Source organism: Simochromis diagramma, unplaced genomic scaffold (assembly GCF_900408965.1).
Source record: "Simochromis diagramma unplaced genomic scaffold, fSimDia1.1 OVJJ01000293.1, whole genome shotgun sequence".
Taxonomy (NCBI): Eukaryota; Metazoa; Chordata; class Actinopteri; order Cichliformes; family Cichlidae; genus Simochromis; species Simochromis diagramma.
In genome coordinates this window covers 23,753,744-23,768,110 of record NW_024386801.1, presented here as the reverse complement: position 1 = coordinate 23,768,110, position 14,367 = coordinate 23,753,744, and the positions used below count along the sequence as shown (strand labels likewise).

The following is a 14,367-nucleotide window of genomic DNA, read 5'->3' as shown; positions in this document are numbered from 1 at the left end:
TAAAACACACAAATGATATAGATTAAAGAATTTGGTCCATATAAAACCATCAACCATTCACCAAAGTGTTGCCAAGCAGAATAATTAGTTAAAGAGGTTTGAAGAGTGGGATTTGAGTTTGATGCATGTTGTAGCAGCCAAAGAAAATACTGCTGGCAAGGTGAAACCCTTCCTGCTCCTAACAATATGGTGACACGTCACATGTGTGTGTGTGTGTGTGTGTGTGTGTGTGTGTGTGTGTGTGTGTGTGTGTGTGTGTGTTTCTATAAGCAGAAATTGAGAGCTACAATTGACAAGGCTGCAATTAGAACTTGTGTCCAACCCTCCTCCTCACCGCCTGTGCTATTACTGGACTGGCCTCAACTGAAATAGACACGGGGTTTTATTTTAGACACACTACAGTCATTTGCAGTCTACATGAAGGTTTGCGAGCGTGTGTGTGCATGTGTGTCTGGTCACATGTTAACTACAAGGTCTCTAATGTGCCATGGTAGACATTTCGCAAACTATGAGCATGGTGGACAGATATATTAAAAATGAGTGCTGGGAAGCGGTTTAGCATAGTAGAGTAAAGCCTGGAGCTGGGGAGGGATCTACCGTTTTCAATATAACTGAAGAGATTATAATAGGCTATTGTTAATGCCAAGTTGTAGCACAAAGAAAATGATCTATGTTGAGACTGAAGGCCAGCTTATGAAAGGTAACTGCTGTTCTGGTATGTACTTTCTTACTACAGCCTAGGCCACACAGTATTAAGTACTGGGGAGTACATGACCGTGTTCACACTTCCGTTTACACTAAGCATTTGTTTTCACAACAAAATCCAGTATAACAGAGGAACATACTGCACTTTCTAATTAATTACAAGCAAGCAAAAAGTTTACAGTTCACTGGTTTCTAAATGGGGTCCAGGTATGCTGTGGGATTTTGGAACAACCGTACATTATTGCAACATACAGCTGCACAAAACTTTGGGAATGATTTATTAATTCACATTTCCCCTAACTAACCACCAGTGCAGATCACCAACCACCAGTCTAATGACTTTAACTGCACCAGTGATGCTTACAAGCACGCAGGCTAGATTAGAGTAAGTCCATGGCCTAAAGGCTGGTTGGCGACGCCCAAACAATCTATGGTTGCCAGGAAAAAGAGTGTATTCCCTGAAAGGTTGGTTGATCGCTTTCCCAAGTAGTAAACTTCAGTTTAATTCGGTTTTTTATACAGCGTCAAATAACAACAAAGTCGCCTTGAGGCACTTTCTATTCCAACAGACCAAAATTTTACTGTGAAGGTTAACGTTCTCTGTTTACAGTTTGGATAGCACTTGCACAGTTTCTGCACATATTGGCTAAAGTAACATCAGACACCTAACAAGAAAACACTTTCAACAGAAACTTTTTTTGTTTAAAAGTGTGTTGCATCTCAACTGGAGGCAGCAAGACTGTGTTGATTTGTGTGAACATGCATAATAAGGCAGTGGAAGCAAAGTATTTACTACAAGACCACTGACATTCTTGCAAAATAATTGCTAGGTTGTGCTTGATCAAGATGAAGCAGAGAGGCTGTCAAAAACGTATGCGTTGTCAGATCACACAGGAACACATCTGGGGGCTGATATATGTGCAGGTGTACCCTTTGGTGTACCTTCAGCTCAAGTTTAAAAATCTCTGACTGAAATGACACTAACATGATCATTTTACAGGGAGTGCAGAATTATTAGGCAAATGAGTATTTTGTCCACATCATCCTCTTCATGCATGTTGTCTTACTCCAAGCTGTATAGGCTCGAAAGCCTACTACCAATTAAGCATATTAGGTGATGTGCAACTCTGTAATGAGAAGGGGTGTGGTCTAATGACATCAACACCCTATATCAGGTGTGCATAATTATTTGGCAAAATGGGTCAAAAGAAGGACTTGACAGGCTCAGAAAAGTCAAAAATAGTGAGATATCTTGCAGAGGGATGCAGCAGTCTCAAAATTGCAAAGCTTCTGAAGCGTGATCATCGAACAATCAAGCGTTTCATTCAAAATAGTCAACAGGGTCGCAAGAAGCGTGTGGAAAAACCAAGGCGCAAAATAACTGCCCATGAACTGAGAAAAGTCAAGCGTGCAGCTGCCAAGATGCCACTTGCCACCAGTTTGGCCATATTTCAGAGCTGCAACATCACTGGAGTGCCCAAAAGCACAAGGTGTGCAATACTCAGAGACATGGCCAAGGTAAGAAAGGCTGAAAGACGACCACCACTGAACAAGACACACAAGCTGAAACGTCAAGACTGGGCCAAGAAATATCTCAAGACTGGTTTTTCTAAGGTTTTATGGACTGATGAAATGAGAGTGAGTCTTGATGGGCAAGATGGATGGGCCCGTGGCTGGATTGGTAAAGGGCAGAGAGCTCCAGTCCGACTCAGACGCCAGCAAGGTGGAGGTGGAGTACTGGTTTGGGCTGGTATCATCAAAGATGAGCTTGTGGGGCCTTTTCGGGTTGAGGATGGAGTCAAGCTCAACTCCCAGTCCTACTGCCAGTTTCTGGAAGACACCTTCTTCAAGCAGTGGTACAGGAAGAAGTCTGCATCCTTCAAGAAAAACATGATTTTCATGCAGGACAATGCTCCATCACATGCGTCCAAGTACTCCACAGCGTGGCTGGCAAGAAAGGGTATAAAAGAAGAAAAACTAATGACATGGCCTCCTTGTTCACCTGATCTGAACCCCATTGAGAACCTGTGGTCCATCATCAAATGTGAGATTTACAAGGAGGGAAAACAGTACACCTCTCTGAACAGTGTCTGGGAGGCTGTGGTTGCTGCTGCACGCAATGTTGATGGTGAACAGGATCAAAACACTGACAGAATCCATGGATGGCAGGCTTTTGAGTGTCCTTGCAAAGAAAGGTGGCTATATTGGTCGCTGATTTGTTTTTGTTTTGTTTTTGAATGTCAGAAATGTATATTTGTGAATGTGGAGATGTTCTATTGGTTTCACTGGTAAAAATAAATAATTGAAATGGGTATATATTTGTTTTTTGTTAAGTTGCCTAATAATTATGCACAGTAATAGTCACCTGCACACACAGATATCCCCCTAAAATAGCTAAAACTAAAAACAAACTAAAAACTACTTCCAAAAACATTCAGCTTTGATATTAATGAGTTTTTTGGGTTCATTGAGAACATGGTTGTTGTTCAATAATAACATTATTCCTCAAAAATACAACTTGCCTAATAATTCTGCACTCCCTGTACTGTTCATCATTGGATTAGCCAACAATAATTCTAATTTCACATCAATAATTCAACATTTGTCAGACTCCAAACTGAAAATAAGGAGTACAGACTATATGATACATTGACTGAAAAACTTGCTACAAATTTGAATTAAATTTAGTCGTCAGTATTACCTTTCAGCTCCTGCTTTTATATATATTTCGAACACAAGAAAAAAGCAGAATTAGAATGAGTGTTTTGCTGTGACGGGCATCTGTTTAATGAATACTCATTTAAATATCCATTCACAGGCCGAGGGGGTGAGCAAACAGAAATAAATAGAACATTCACTTTAATGGGCCTCTGATCCAAGGCAGGCTCCTAACCCCTCCACAAAAAAACCTATTCATTTATCAGTGTGAAACAATTAGACATGGACATCCCAGTGAAAAGATGGCAGAGAGACTCCCTTTATCTCCCCTCTCGTCCTCTCTTACTCACTCTTTCTTTCCACTGACTTTTTCAGGAAGAATTATGCACTGGGAATGTGATTTTTTTTCTCATCTTTTTCATTTTGGGTGTGAGAATGTCGCTTTTCTTGATGGACATCCGGGGGGGATGGGAAGAGGGGGCAAAAGAAAGCTAGCGGAAAAGTAACAAGGTCTCATCAAGCACACAGTGAGACATCAGAGCATCGGATGGTTCACAGACGCTCACACGTGGATTTTCTCTGATAAACATAAAGACAGACCCAGGATGAATAGAATCTACACAAAAAACCAAAGAAGCCACAAAGCTTATACCAATCACAAACCACACCACAAAAGCTTTGACACAAGCAGTGTTTTCCATTAGGAAAAAAAACTACCAATGCATTCACTGTAAATATCGGGTCCAACATTGATGCTGATATGAAAAAAAAACTGCCAGGAAAACAGAAGCACTAAAGGAAAAAGCAAGAGTGATTTTAACGACTTCCTTACATGTGTCATCAGCACTTCTGAGACTGGTTAGTTTCCCTGAGCGCACTTGATCGTAATTAATTAATTTACACTTGCGTTCACATAAAATACTGATTGTCTAATGTTTTCTGATTGTATGATCTGATTTTTTCCCCCAACATAGTAGAAATGAGCACATTTGACTTCACTCTAGTTTTAAACCTTAATTTCTTTAGTCTGGTAAAATAATCTTTACTTATACGATCCATATACTGTCTTATTCCAAAGCTTTTCATTCCAACTTTTGGCATATACCTAGCTATTAGAAGTTCCACTACACTGAACTACACACATGAGAAAACCAGATTATAAAGACTTTGACAGGAATACATAAGAATATTTATCAGTCAGATGGTCAATATGATGCCCTCACTGGAAAGCGTGATGTACCATGTCTCTATCTATTCTAACACTTTATGCACACATCTGGGGGGGGAAACAACTACAACAACATGTTAGACCTGTTGCACACCAGCAGATGGGAGGCATACAGAAATTCCACAAAGGCTAAAAATTTGCTTTAATTTGTCACTCATCAGGAAATATATAGACTGCTGATAGATCTATCCTATCCATTTTGGCATTCCCCCTATAAAGTTTTCCTGCTGCTTAGTCTATAGCCAGTCCATTTGGCCAGCCCAGAGAGATTTGGCACATACAGGGAGTGCAGAATTATTAGGCAAGTTGTATTTTTGAGGAATAATTTTATTATTGAACAACAACCATGTTCTCAATGAACCCAAAAAACTCATTAATATCAAAGCTGAATGTTTTTGGAAGTAGTTTTTAGTTTGTTTTTAGTTTTAGCTATTTTAGGGGGATATCTGTGTGTGCAGGTGACTATTACTGTGCATAATTATTAGGCAACTTAACAAAAAACAAATATATACCCATTTCAATTATTTATTTTTACCAGTGAAACCAATATAACATCTCCACATTCACAAATATACATCTCTGACATTCAAAAACAAAACAAAAACAAATCAGCGACCAATATAGCCACCTTTCTTTGCAAGGACACTCAAAAGCCCGCCATCCATGGATTCTGTCAGTGTTTTGATCTGTTCACCATCAACATTGCGTGCAGCAGCAACCACAGCCTCCCAGACACTGTTCAGAGAGGTGTACTGTTTTCCCTCCTTGTAAATCTCACATTTGATGATGGACCACAGGTTCTCAATGGGGTTCAGATCAGGTGAACAAGGTGGCCATGTCATTAGTTTTTTCTTCTTTTATACCCTTTCTTGCCAGCCACGCTGTGGAGTACTTGGACGCGTGTGATGGAGCATTGTCCTGCATGAAAATCATGTTTTTCTTGAAGGATGCAGACTTCTTCCTGTACCACTGCTTGAAGAAGGTGTCTTCCAGAAACTGGCAGTAGGACTGGGAGTTGAGCTTGACTCCATCCTCAACCCGAAAAGGCCCCACAAGCTCATCTTTGATGATACCAGCCCAAACCAGTACTCCACCTCCACCTTGCTGGCGTCTGAGTCGGACTGGAGCTCTCTGCCCTTTACCAATCCAGCCACGGGCCCATCCATCTGGCCCATCAAGACTCACTCTCATTTCATCAGTCCATAAAACCTTAGAAAAACCAGTCTTGAGATATTTCTTGGCCCAGTCTTGACGTTTCAGCTTGTGTGTCTTGTTCAGTGGTGGTCGTCTTTCAGCCTTTCTTACCTTGGCCATGTCTCTGAGTATTGCACACCTTGTGCTTTTGGGCACTCCAGTGATGTTGCAGCTCTGAAATATGGCCAAACTGGTGGCAAGTGGCATCTTGGCAGCTGCACGCTTGACTTTTCTCAGTTCATGGGCAGTTATTTTGCGCCTTGGTTTTTCCACACGCTTCTTGCGACCCTGTTGACTATTTTGAAGGAAACGCTTGATTGTTCGATGATCACGCTTCAGAAGCTTTGCAATTTTGAGACTGCTGCATCCCTCTGCAAGATATCTCACTATTTTTGACTTTTCTGAGCCTGTCAAGTCCTTCTTTTGACCCATTTTGCCAAAGGAAAGGACGTTGCCTAATAATTATGCACACCTGATATAGGGTGATGTCATTAGACCACACCCCTTCTCATTACAGAGATGCACATCACCTAATATGCTTAATTGGTAGTAGGCTTTCGAGCCTATACAGCTTGGAGTAAGACAACATGCATGAAGAGGATGATGTGGACAAAATACTCATTTGCCTAATAATTCTGCACTCCCTGTATACAGCAGGTTAAATAAGTACTGACCATGTCAACAATTTTCTAAGTAAATATATTTCTAAAGGTGCTATTGACATTACTTTTCACCAGATGTTGGTTACAACCCAATCCACACATGCAAAGAAACCAAACCATAGATGTCCATAAATTAAGTTGTTTGTAATAATGAAAAATGACTCAGGGAAAAGTATTGAACACACAAAGAAACAAAGGTGCAAAAAAGCAGAGAAAGTCATGACACCAGCTGAAATCCATCAGTAATTAGAAATCCTGCCATTTGTGCAAATTAATATCAGCTGGTTCAGTCCCAACTAATGGCCTGTAAAAATGTGTCATGTGTGTCACACAAGAAACACAACCTTGTTGTTGCAAAACATACAGATGGCACTTGACACACAAGAATTTCTGAACAACTGAAGGTTCCAGTGAGCACTGCTGGGGCCAAAATCAGAAAGTGGAAAGATCATTTTACCACAAACTGACCACGACCAGGTTTTCCGACAGAGCAGTGAAAAAAATTACGAGAAGCTATCCAAGAGCCAAGGAGCACTTGTAGAGAGCTACAGAATGACCTGGAATCAGCAAGCACAATTGTTTCAGAGAAAACAATAAGTAATGCACTCAAGAGCCATGGCCTATATGCACGCTCACCATCCAAGAATCCAAAGCATGTTGCATCATGTTTAAAGTTTGCAGACAACATTTAGACAAGCCTGTGAAATGCTGGGAGAAGTTTGGTCAGATGAGACCAAAACTGAACTCTTTGGATGCCATAAAACACACCGTGTTTGGAGGTCAAAGGTCAAAAGGCACTGCACGTCACCCCAAAACCACCACATCAACAGTGAAGTTTGGAGGTGGGAACATCATGGTGTGGAGCTGTTTAGGCTGTGCGGAGGCGTTCTAAAGCTGTCATCACCAACAAAGCCTTTTGTACGGTGTTTAAATAAATTTCATTAAGTGTGTTGAATAATTTTTCCCTGTGTCATTTCTCATCATTACACATAATTTATCATTTGATTTCTTTGCATGTATGGATTGGATGGATTGCGATCAACCTCTGCTGAGAATTTCATGTCAGTAGCGCTTTTACAAATATATCGACTTAGAAAATTGGTGACGTGTTCAATCCTTATTTGACCCGCTGTAACACCCCTGACATTCTCTCATTCTATACAGCATGAAGCAGTGACACTAGACTTGTTACTTGTAAAAAAACGCGCAGGGCCTTAAGCAGGGGAAATTCCACTATATACACCTCCCCATTTTCTGAGTCCCACATCATTCACTCACACACAAAAAAAACACAGGCACACATATCCACAAGTAGTAACCATATGGCTCAACAGAGTGGCTGAATGGCGCTACGCACAGTCAATCTGCATAATCACAACAAAGCAGCCGTTTTATGCATGTGTGCTGAGAAAGCAACACATCAGTCAACGCTTTCTCACATGAACACATGCTCGTTTCAAAAGGAGGGGGCCAGCGCGGTAACTTCAGAGGGGTTTTTTCCACAAAGAAGGAGGCGAAGGGGGAGTCAGATTTCTTCAACAAAAAGAGTTGAAAACACTAAGACAGAGGAGGGGCATGGGTGGGGGTGGGGGCAAAGAAGAGAAGCAAAGAGAGGGAACCTGAGGGAGTGAGAGCATTCCTCCAGTGTTCTTAGAGAAGTTCTTCACTTAGCCGAGGCCTTTTGTCGTTCTCTCTTTTAGAAGCTAAAAGGCTATGTGCTGTTAGGCTTTCAGCTGTTTGGTAGGCTTGCTACAACCGCTAACAGTTATGTTTCCAACACTTCAGAGGAGCTTAAATGCTATGATATTAATCTCCTGAAAAGCAGAACTACTATTCAACCCTCTTGTGGTCATCACACTAAAATTTGCTGGTTGCATTATGGGGACTTTATTCTTGCTCCACAGTGTAGAAACACTTTTTATCTCTTCACAACAGGAGTACATATACACACACATGCCTGAGGTACAATCCATAATCAGTTAAAACAGTTAAAGTGTAAAAGAATGGTGAAACCTTTAACCTCCTAGGACCTGGCGTCCATATTTGTGGACATCATATTTTGGATTATTTAGACTAAAATACTCAATTTTGCTCTACATGGGCCTGATATCCACTTACGAGGACATTATACTGCTACTGTTCTATCAAACTTTTAAACAAATATCCTCATATGTGGCTCTTATTTTTCTTAAAAACAAAAATAAGGTTAAAAAAAATCTGGTAATTCTTTGTTTTTACATTCATCGGGCCCCAAATATGCCCAAATATCAAAGAGAAATTAAAGATGCATGTCGTGAAAGAGTTCGGGTCTTAGGAGGTTAAAGCACTGTCCTGATCTGACCAGCTTTTCCACCCATCTATCGAAACCATTTTCTGCTGTTAAGAATCCAGAGGGTATAATAATAATGGATTGCAGTTATATAGCGCTTTTCAAGACCCTCAAAGCGATTAACAATTCCACTATTCATTCACACACTGGTGAAGGCAAGCTACAGTTGTAGCCACAGCTGCCCTGGGGCAGACTGACAGAAGCAAGGCTGCCATATCGCGCCATCGGCCCCTCTGGCCAACACCAGTAAGTGAAGTGTCTTGCCCAAGGACACAACAACCGAGACTGTCCGAGCTGGGGCTCAAACCGGCAACCGTCCGATCATTAGACGAACTGCCAACTCTTGAGCCACGATCGTTACGATCACTGGATTGGCAGAAAGCATCACCCCAAGTGATGGTCCCCACATTCTGCTTCCAGTACAAAACCTGTGTCAGCTACTTGTCGTCCTTTGGCATTTGGTTTTGAGGTATTGTATTAGACCAGTGAATAAGCAATTGATAGAGAAATTAAATTAATGACCAATTTACTGCAAAATACAAATATTTTCTACCTGCTCTACAACACTAAGAATGTCCCCATCTAATCTGAAATGCTCTGCCTTGGCACCAGTTCTCTATCTGTGGTGAAAATCTAAATTAATTAAAAGAGGGAGTGTCTCTTCCTGTTTTTTTAATTAGTGAATGGTCTTAGTTCAGAAGCATATTTTATCAGTCCTGAATATTTTGTGAACTGTGTAAAAAGTGGATTTTTAATTGACAAATGTCTACTTTAAGATTAAATGACAGGATTAACACCACTGTTTATAAATGGGACAGACAGCTCAAAACCCACACATGTAAAAAAATCTAACCCAATAGTGTGTAAGCCCATCCAGTAATGATTCTACATTGGGTGGCTGTTTAAATGCACATGCATGCACACATCTACTATCTCCATTTCATTTTATTCTTTATGTTGTTTATCAGCTGTTTATTAAAAGAGCAGACATATAGACAGTTCACAAATTAAAAAGAAAAATCAACACACACTATTTTAGTAAGGTATGTGTCAGCTAAACACCTTCACTACGCCCTGGAATTGATTTTTCAAGTCTGCTGTAGGAGTGAACGCTCCTTTTCCTGTCCCTAATAATGGTGGAGCATCTAATAATGTCCAGATTCTCCCATGGGTATTCAAAATGACTGAAAGACTTCATATGAGTCACATCATTTTCACAGCATTCAGCGACATACAGCATACAACAAAGCACTAAGGAACTCCTCGTGCCCATGGATGTTTGCATGGTTAATCTGGAGGATACCAGAGGGACACTAAAGGGGCTGCTAAGGCTTAGGAGTCACACTGGGTCATCTTAAGGTTGGTGGTTTGATCACAGGCTAAGCATCTTTGAGCAAGATACTGAACCCCGAGTTTCCCTCAATGCATTCATCTGTGCATGAATGTAAGAACAGGTGTGTATAATTAGAGTAAAGTAGTGTATTAATATGTACAAGTTAAAAAAGTACTATATAAATACCAGTATATAAGTATACAAATACCAGTCCATTCATCTGAGCCTCAGTCATCGCAATGGCCACGTGTGTTAGGTTAACTGCTGATTTTAAATTGGTTATGGGTGTGAATGCAGGTAGATAAAGCATTAAATTACATAGTCTAATGTACTGTATGAAACTGTGTGAAAAAATATGTGTGACCAGTGTAAGTGGTCAATAAGACCTAATTTCTTTAATTTCCTGCTTGTAAATTCAGATAAAACTGAGGTTATTATACTTGGCTCTAGAAATCTTGGAAACATGACGTCCAACAAGATACTTACTCTGGATGGCAATGCCTCCAGTGACACTATGAGGACTCTTGGAACTGGATATGTTCTTCAAAGTGCATATTAAACAAATATGTAGGACTGCTTTGTTACACTGTTATATTTCTTGTTTGATTGTTGGGGTTTTCTCTGTACTGTTAGTCTTTACCTTACAAAATACAGCACCTTGAGGTGACTGTTGTCGTGATTTGGCACTATATAAAAAACTGAACTGAATTGAAACTGACAAGGAGTAGAACAGAAATTCTGTAAAGGCTAGAAATTTTACTTTCATTTGACACACATCTGGAAAAAGACAACTGTTGAACGTACCTCTATCTTATCCGTTTTGGCATCTCCCCAGTAAAGTTTTCCTGCTGTATAGTCTATAGCCAGTCCATTGGGCCAGCCCAGAGAGCTATTGACCAAGACCAGCCGGGCTGTTCCATCCAGATTGGCTCGCTCAATCTTCGGATGCTCACCCCAGTCAGTCCAGTACATGTAACTGTAATAAACAAGAGACAAAAAAACATTTTAGTTCCACTGACAGGAGAATATTAGATTAGGCAGGTATTCTTTTTGAAGCTTGCAAAAGAAATTTCACATTCCTCACGGTAGACAATTATTTGTAAAATCTAATGTTATGATATAAAACAGTTTTTTTCTTTCTTTCTTTGTTAGGCCATATGCTTTTTTCAACATCAAAATCAATATTTCCCAACTTGGAACACTTGGGACTGCATTTTGATTTGCATGCTATAAACTCTCATGAATTTGGATTAATATATGGATAAGACGACTTTTGTATGTCGGATGACAGCTGTGTTCAGGTGGGAGAGCCAACTGAAGTACTCACCCATTAACAGGGTCCAGAACAATGGCTCTGGGTTCTTCCAAGTTCTCAGAAATCAAAATTTTCCGAGAGGTTCCATTTAGCCTGGTAACCTGCAACACCACATAACATTCCAATGTAAAAATGTAACACAACAATGCAACATATTTTTTAGATTTATTCAAACGGTTTGTTTGCATATATGTTTAAAATTTCATAGTCTTTTCTTTTTGAGTAATAATCACCAGAAGCTGTCTTGTCAATTGCACAGGCATAAACTTCAAAAGTCTGATTGGTAATCGGTTCACACAGATCCAAAAGTATGCAGACAGGCATTACAAGTGACCCAGTTAGACTTTTGTGTTCAGTTCTTTTTAAATATAAACCATGCAGCCTAAGAGTAAACTGTACTTAGAGTTTTACAATTTAATAAAATCTCTAATGTAACAAATCAGATATACCTCAATCCGATCAGTGCCAGTGTCAGTCCAGTACAGGTTTCTGGCAACCCAATCTACAGCAATGCCATCTGGGTGGTTGATCTCCGTGGTAACCAACATCGTGGCATTACTCCCATCAATGCTGGATCGTCGAATGGCCCGAACCTCATCATCCGTCCAATAGACATAACCTTCAACTGGGTCATAATCTATAGCTATGGCATGGCGAATGTTATCAACCTGCATAATTAGAGGAACAGCAATGACCCTCAGGAACCCTAGCTCAGGTAATTCAGGAGCAGTCAATCTTCCTATGTCTTTTTACCTGCAGTACTATGTCTGTGAAATCTGGCAGGTCCAGTGAGATCCTCCTAAGGTCCGTCCGTCGAGCCAGCAACAGAACTTGCTCTGCTCCTAAACAAGACCGACAGTTATTAATAAGTAATTAGTAATTTATTATTACATTATAGAAATAATGCAATGTGTTCTATATACTATAAGCACTCCATCTACTTCATATCCACGGCTAATATAGAATCCTCAATTAACCTAACATGTATGTCTTTGGACTGTGTGAGGAAGCTGAACCTGAAATAAACTGCGTACCTGAAGTAAACCCATGCAACCATAGGGAGAAAATGCAAACGGCATAAAAAAGTCCCAGCCAGGGTTCAAACCCAAAACATTCTTGCATGTCGCACAAGCACAAGGACAAAGCAGCACAATGGCAAAAATCCCAGTTCAAGTCATTTGTGTAGCATGTTATGTACTGCCTTCTAACTTGGACACTACACACTGTTTCATTGAAAACTACCACAATAACCCCTGACATCAAATAAGATGACTCTTGAAGGAAATTGATACCAGAATTTTGCTTTTTATAAATGGATTCAAAGAACTTTTAAAATTCAACTCCTACCCCCCAATCCAAAAAACATATGTTTAATATTGTTAATAATATTAGCTGTAGTTGTATCTTAAGACAATGAGATGGCATTAAGCTTGAGGCTTCTATCCTGCATATGTAGGACTAATCTGCTGTTCAGTCATAGTTATTATGCACAAATACCCATCAGACATTTCTGTCCTATCTGGAAAATCTAACATTTTCCAAAGCCTCCGTTATTTAAACATTTATATCAAGAAGCCATCCAACAAACCAACAAAAGTTGGAGTATTTGGTATCTGGGTTGGAGCCAAAGCCCACAGCCCAATATAAATCTGTCTGTTGTCAAAAAAGATTTCAAGCCTGAGCCAAGCTTGCACTATTATCAGTTTTCTTGCCTCCTCCTTACTCCAACCAGTCTGGAAACAAAGGGCTCTGCTATCCTGGGGGATTCTCCACTGTGCTTGGCTGTTGATTGATTTAACAGGAGCCAAACTCACCTCATGGGAGACAATTAACTATTTTTCTTTGTGTCTTACACGTCTGATTCTGAGGTGCTCGGATTATAAAAAGTTAAAAGTGTTTCTTTCTATGTTCCTATTTGATTTATCTTTCAAATCAATTCACTCAAATCATAAGACAAAACAGTTACTGTACAGCACGTCTGTAAAATAAATTACAAAACCTACAGACAATAAAGATATGTAACTGAACGTTACAAAATACACACCACGCTGAATTTTACTCTATCTGGATAAATCTCTAACAAGTGAAATCTCATTTTCGAGGCCTCCAAATGTCAGCCTAAATATAAGCTCAGATAAAACACACTTCTCCAACGTGTCAGCAAAAGCTTTAATCTGTGTTCTTTCAGCTGCACAACCAGCCAAAATCTGGCATCTCTCAGCCTTGGCACCAATCAGATTTTACAATGAGAGTTATTCATCGTTACTTAAATGTCTGAGGCAAGGCGGGATAAATAAAGGAAGAGAATGAAGAGAAAAGAGGGACAGCATCTGTGATTCCACTCTTCTCTTCGCTTGACTTCATTTTGAGACACTTAAAGACCCCTAACAAACAGTCTTACACACACACACACACACACACACACACACACACACACTACAGGCAGCGCAATAACAAACGCCTTCAATTTAACCAGCCAAGCAAAACAAATTAGAAGCACACACAAAAACACAAAGACACACACACACACACACACACACAAACTGCAGCCTGACACAATAGGGCATTGTTGTTTTTATTGTCAACAGTGGCTAAGTGATTGGTTGGCATGCTTCATTCAAATTTAATACATTCCCATAACACAGCCTAACAGACACAGAAAACTCTAATACAGTGTTGTGCTATTATAGAATAAAGCTCTATTGTTTTAGCCTCATGGGAATCAGCATGGTGGCCGGTCAGCTAACTGTTAAACTACAGGGTTCATTTTACTGGTCATTTTACTTGTTTTCTAGCTGATGCTCCCCACTCTGCATCACTTTTCACACACCAAACGCAGTGGTAAATGGGGTCGGCAAGAGTACACACTAATTATTCTAGGAAACTACAAATAGAACTGGGTTACTATAGACTGAATATGATTAGCACAGATATGAAGATGTA

At 40.0% G+C, this 14,367-nt stretch overlaps 1 protein-coding gene across 1 annotated transcript in view; it reads right to left on the bottom strand.

Moving 5' to 3' along the window:
* Positions 1-14,367, bottom strand: part of lrp5 (low density lipoprotein receptor-related protein 5) — a 51,891-nt gene that overhangs the window by 16,893 nt on the left and 20,631 nt on the right. The window contains exons 8-11 of the mRNA XM_040026677.1: positions 12,178-12,266; positions 11,874-12,092; positions 11,437-11,525; positions 10,914-11,085 (exon numbers count right to left, since the gene is read on the bottom strand). Coding sequence (XP_039882611.1) covers positions 10,914-11,085; positions 11,437-11,525; positions 11,874-12,092; positions 12,178-12,266 — 569 coding nt within the window. The remainder of the gene's footprint in view (positions 1-10,913; positions 11,086-11,436; positions 11,526-11,873; positions 12,093-12,177; positions 12,267-14,367) is intronic.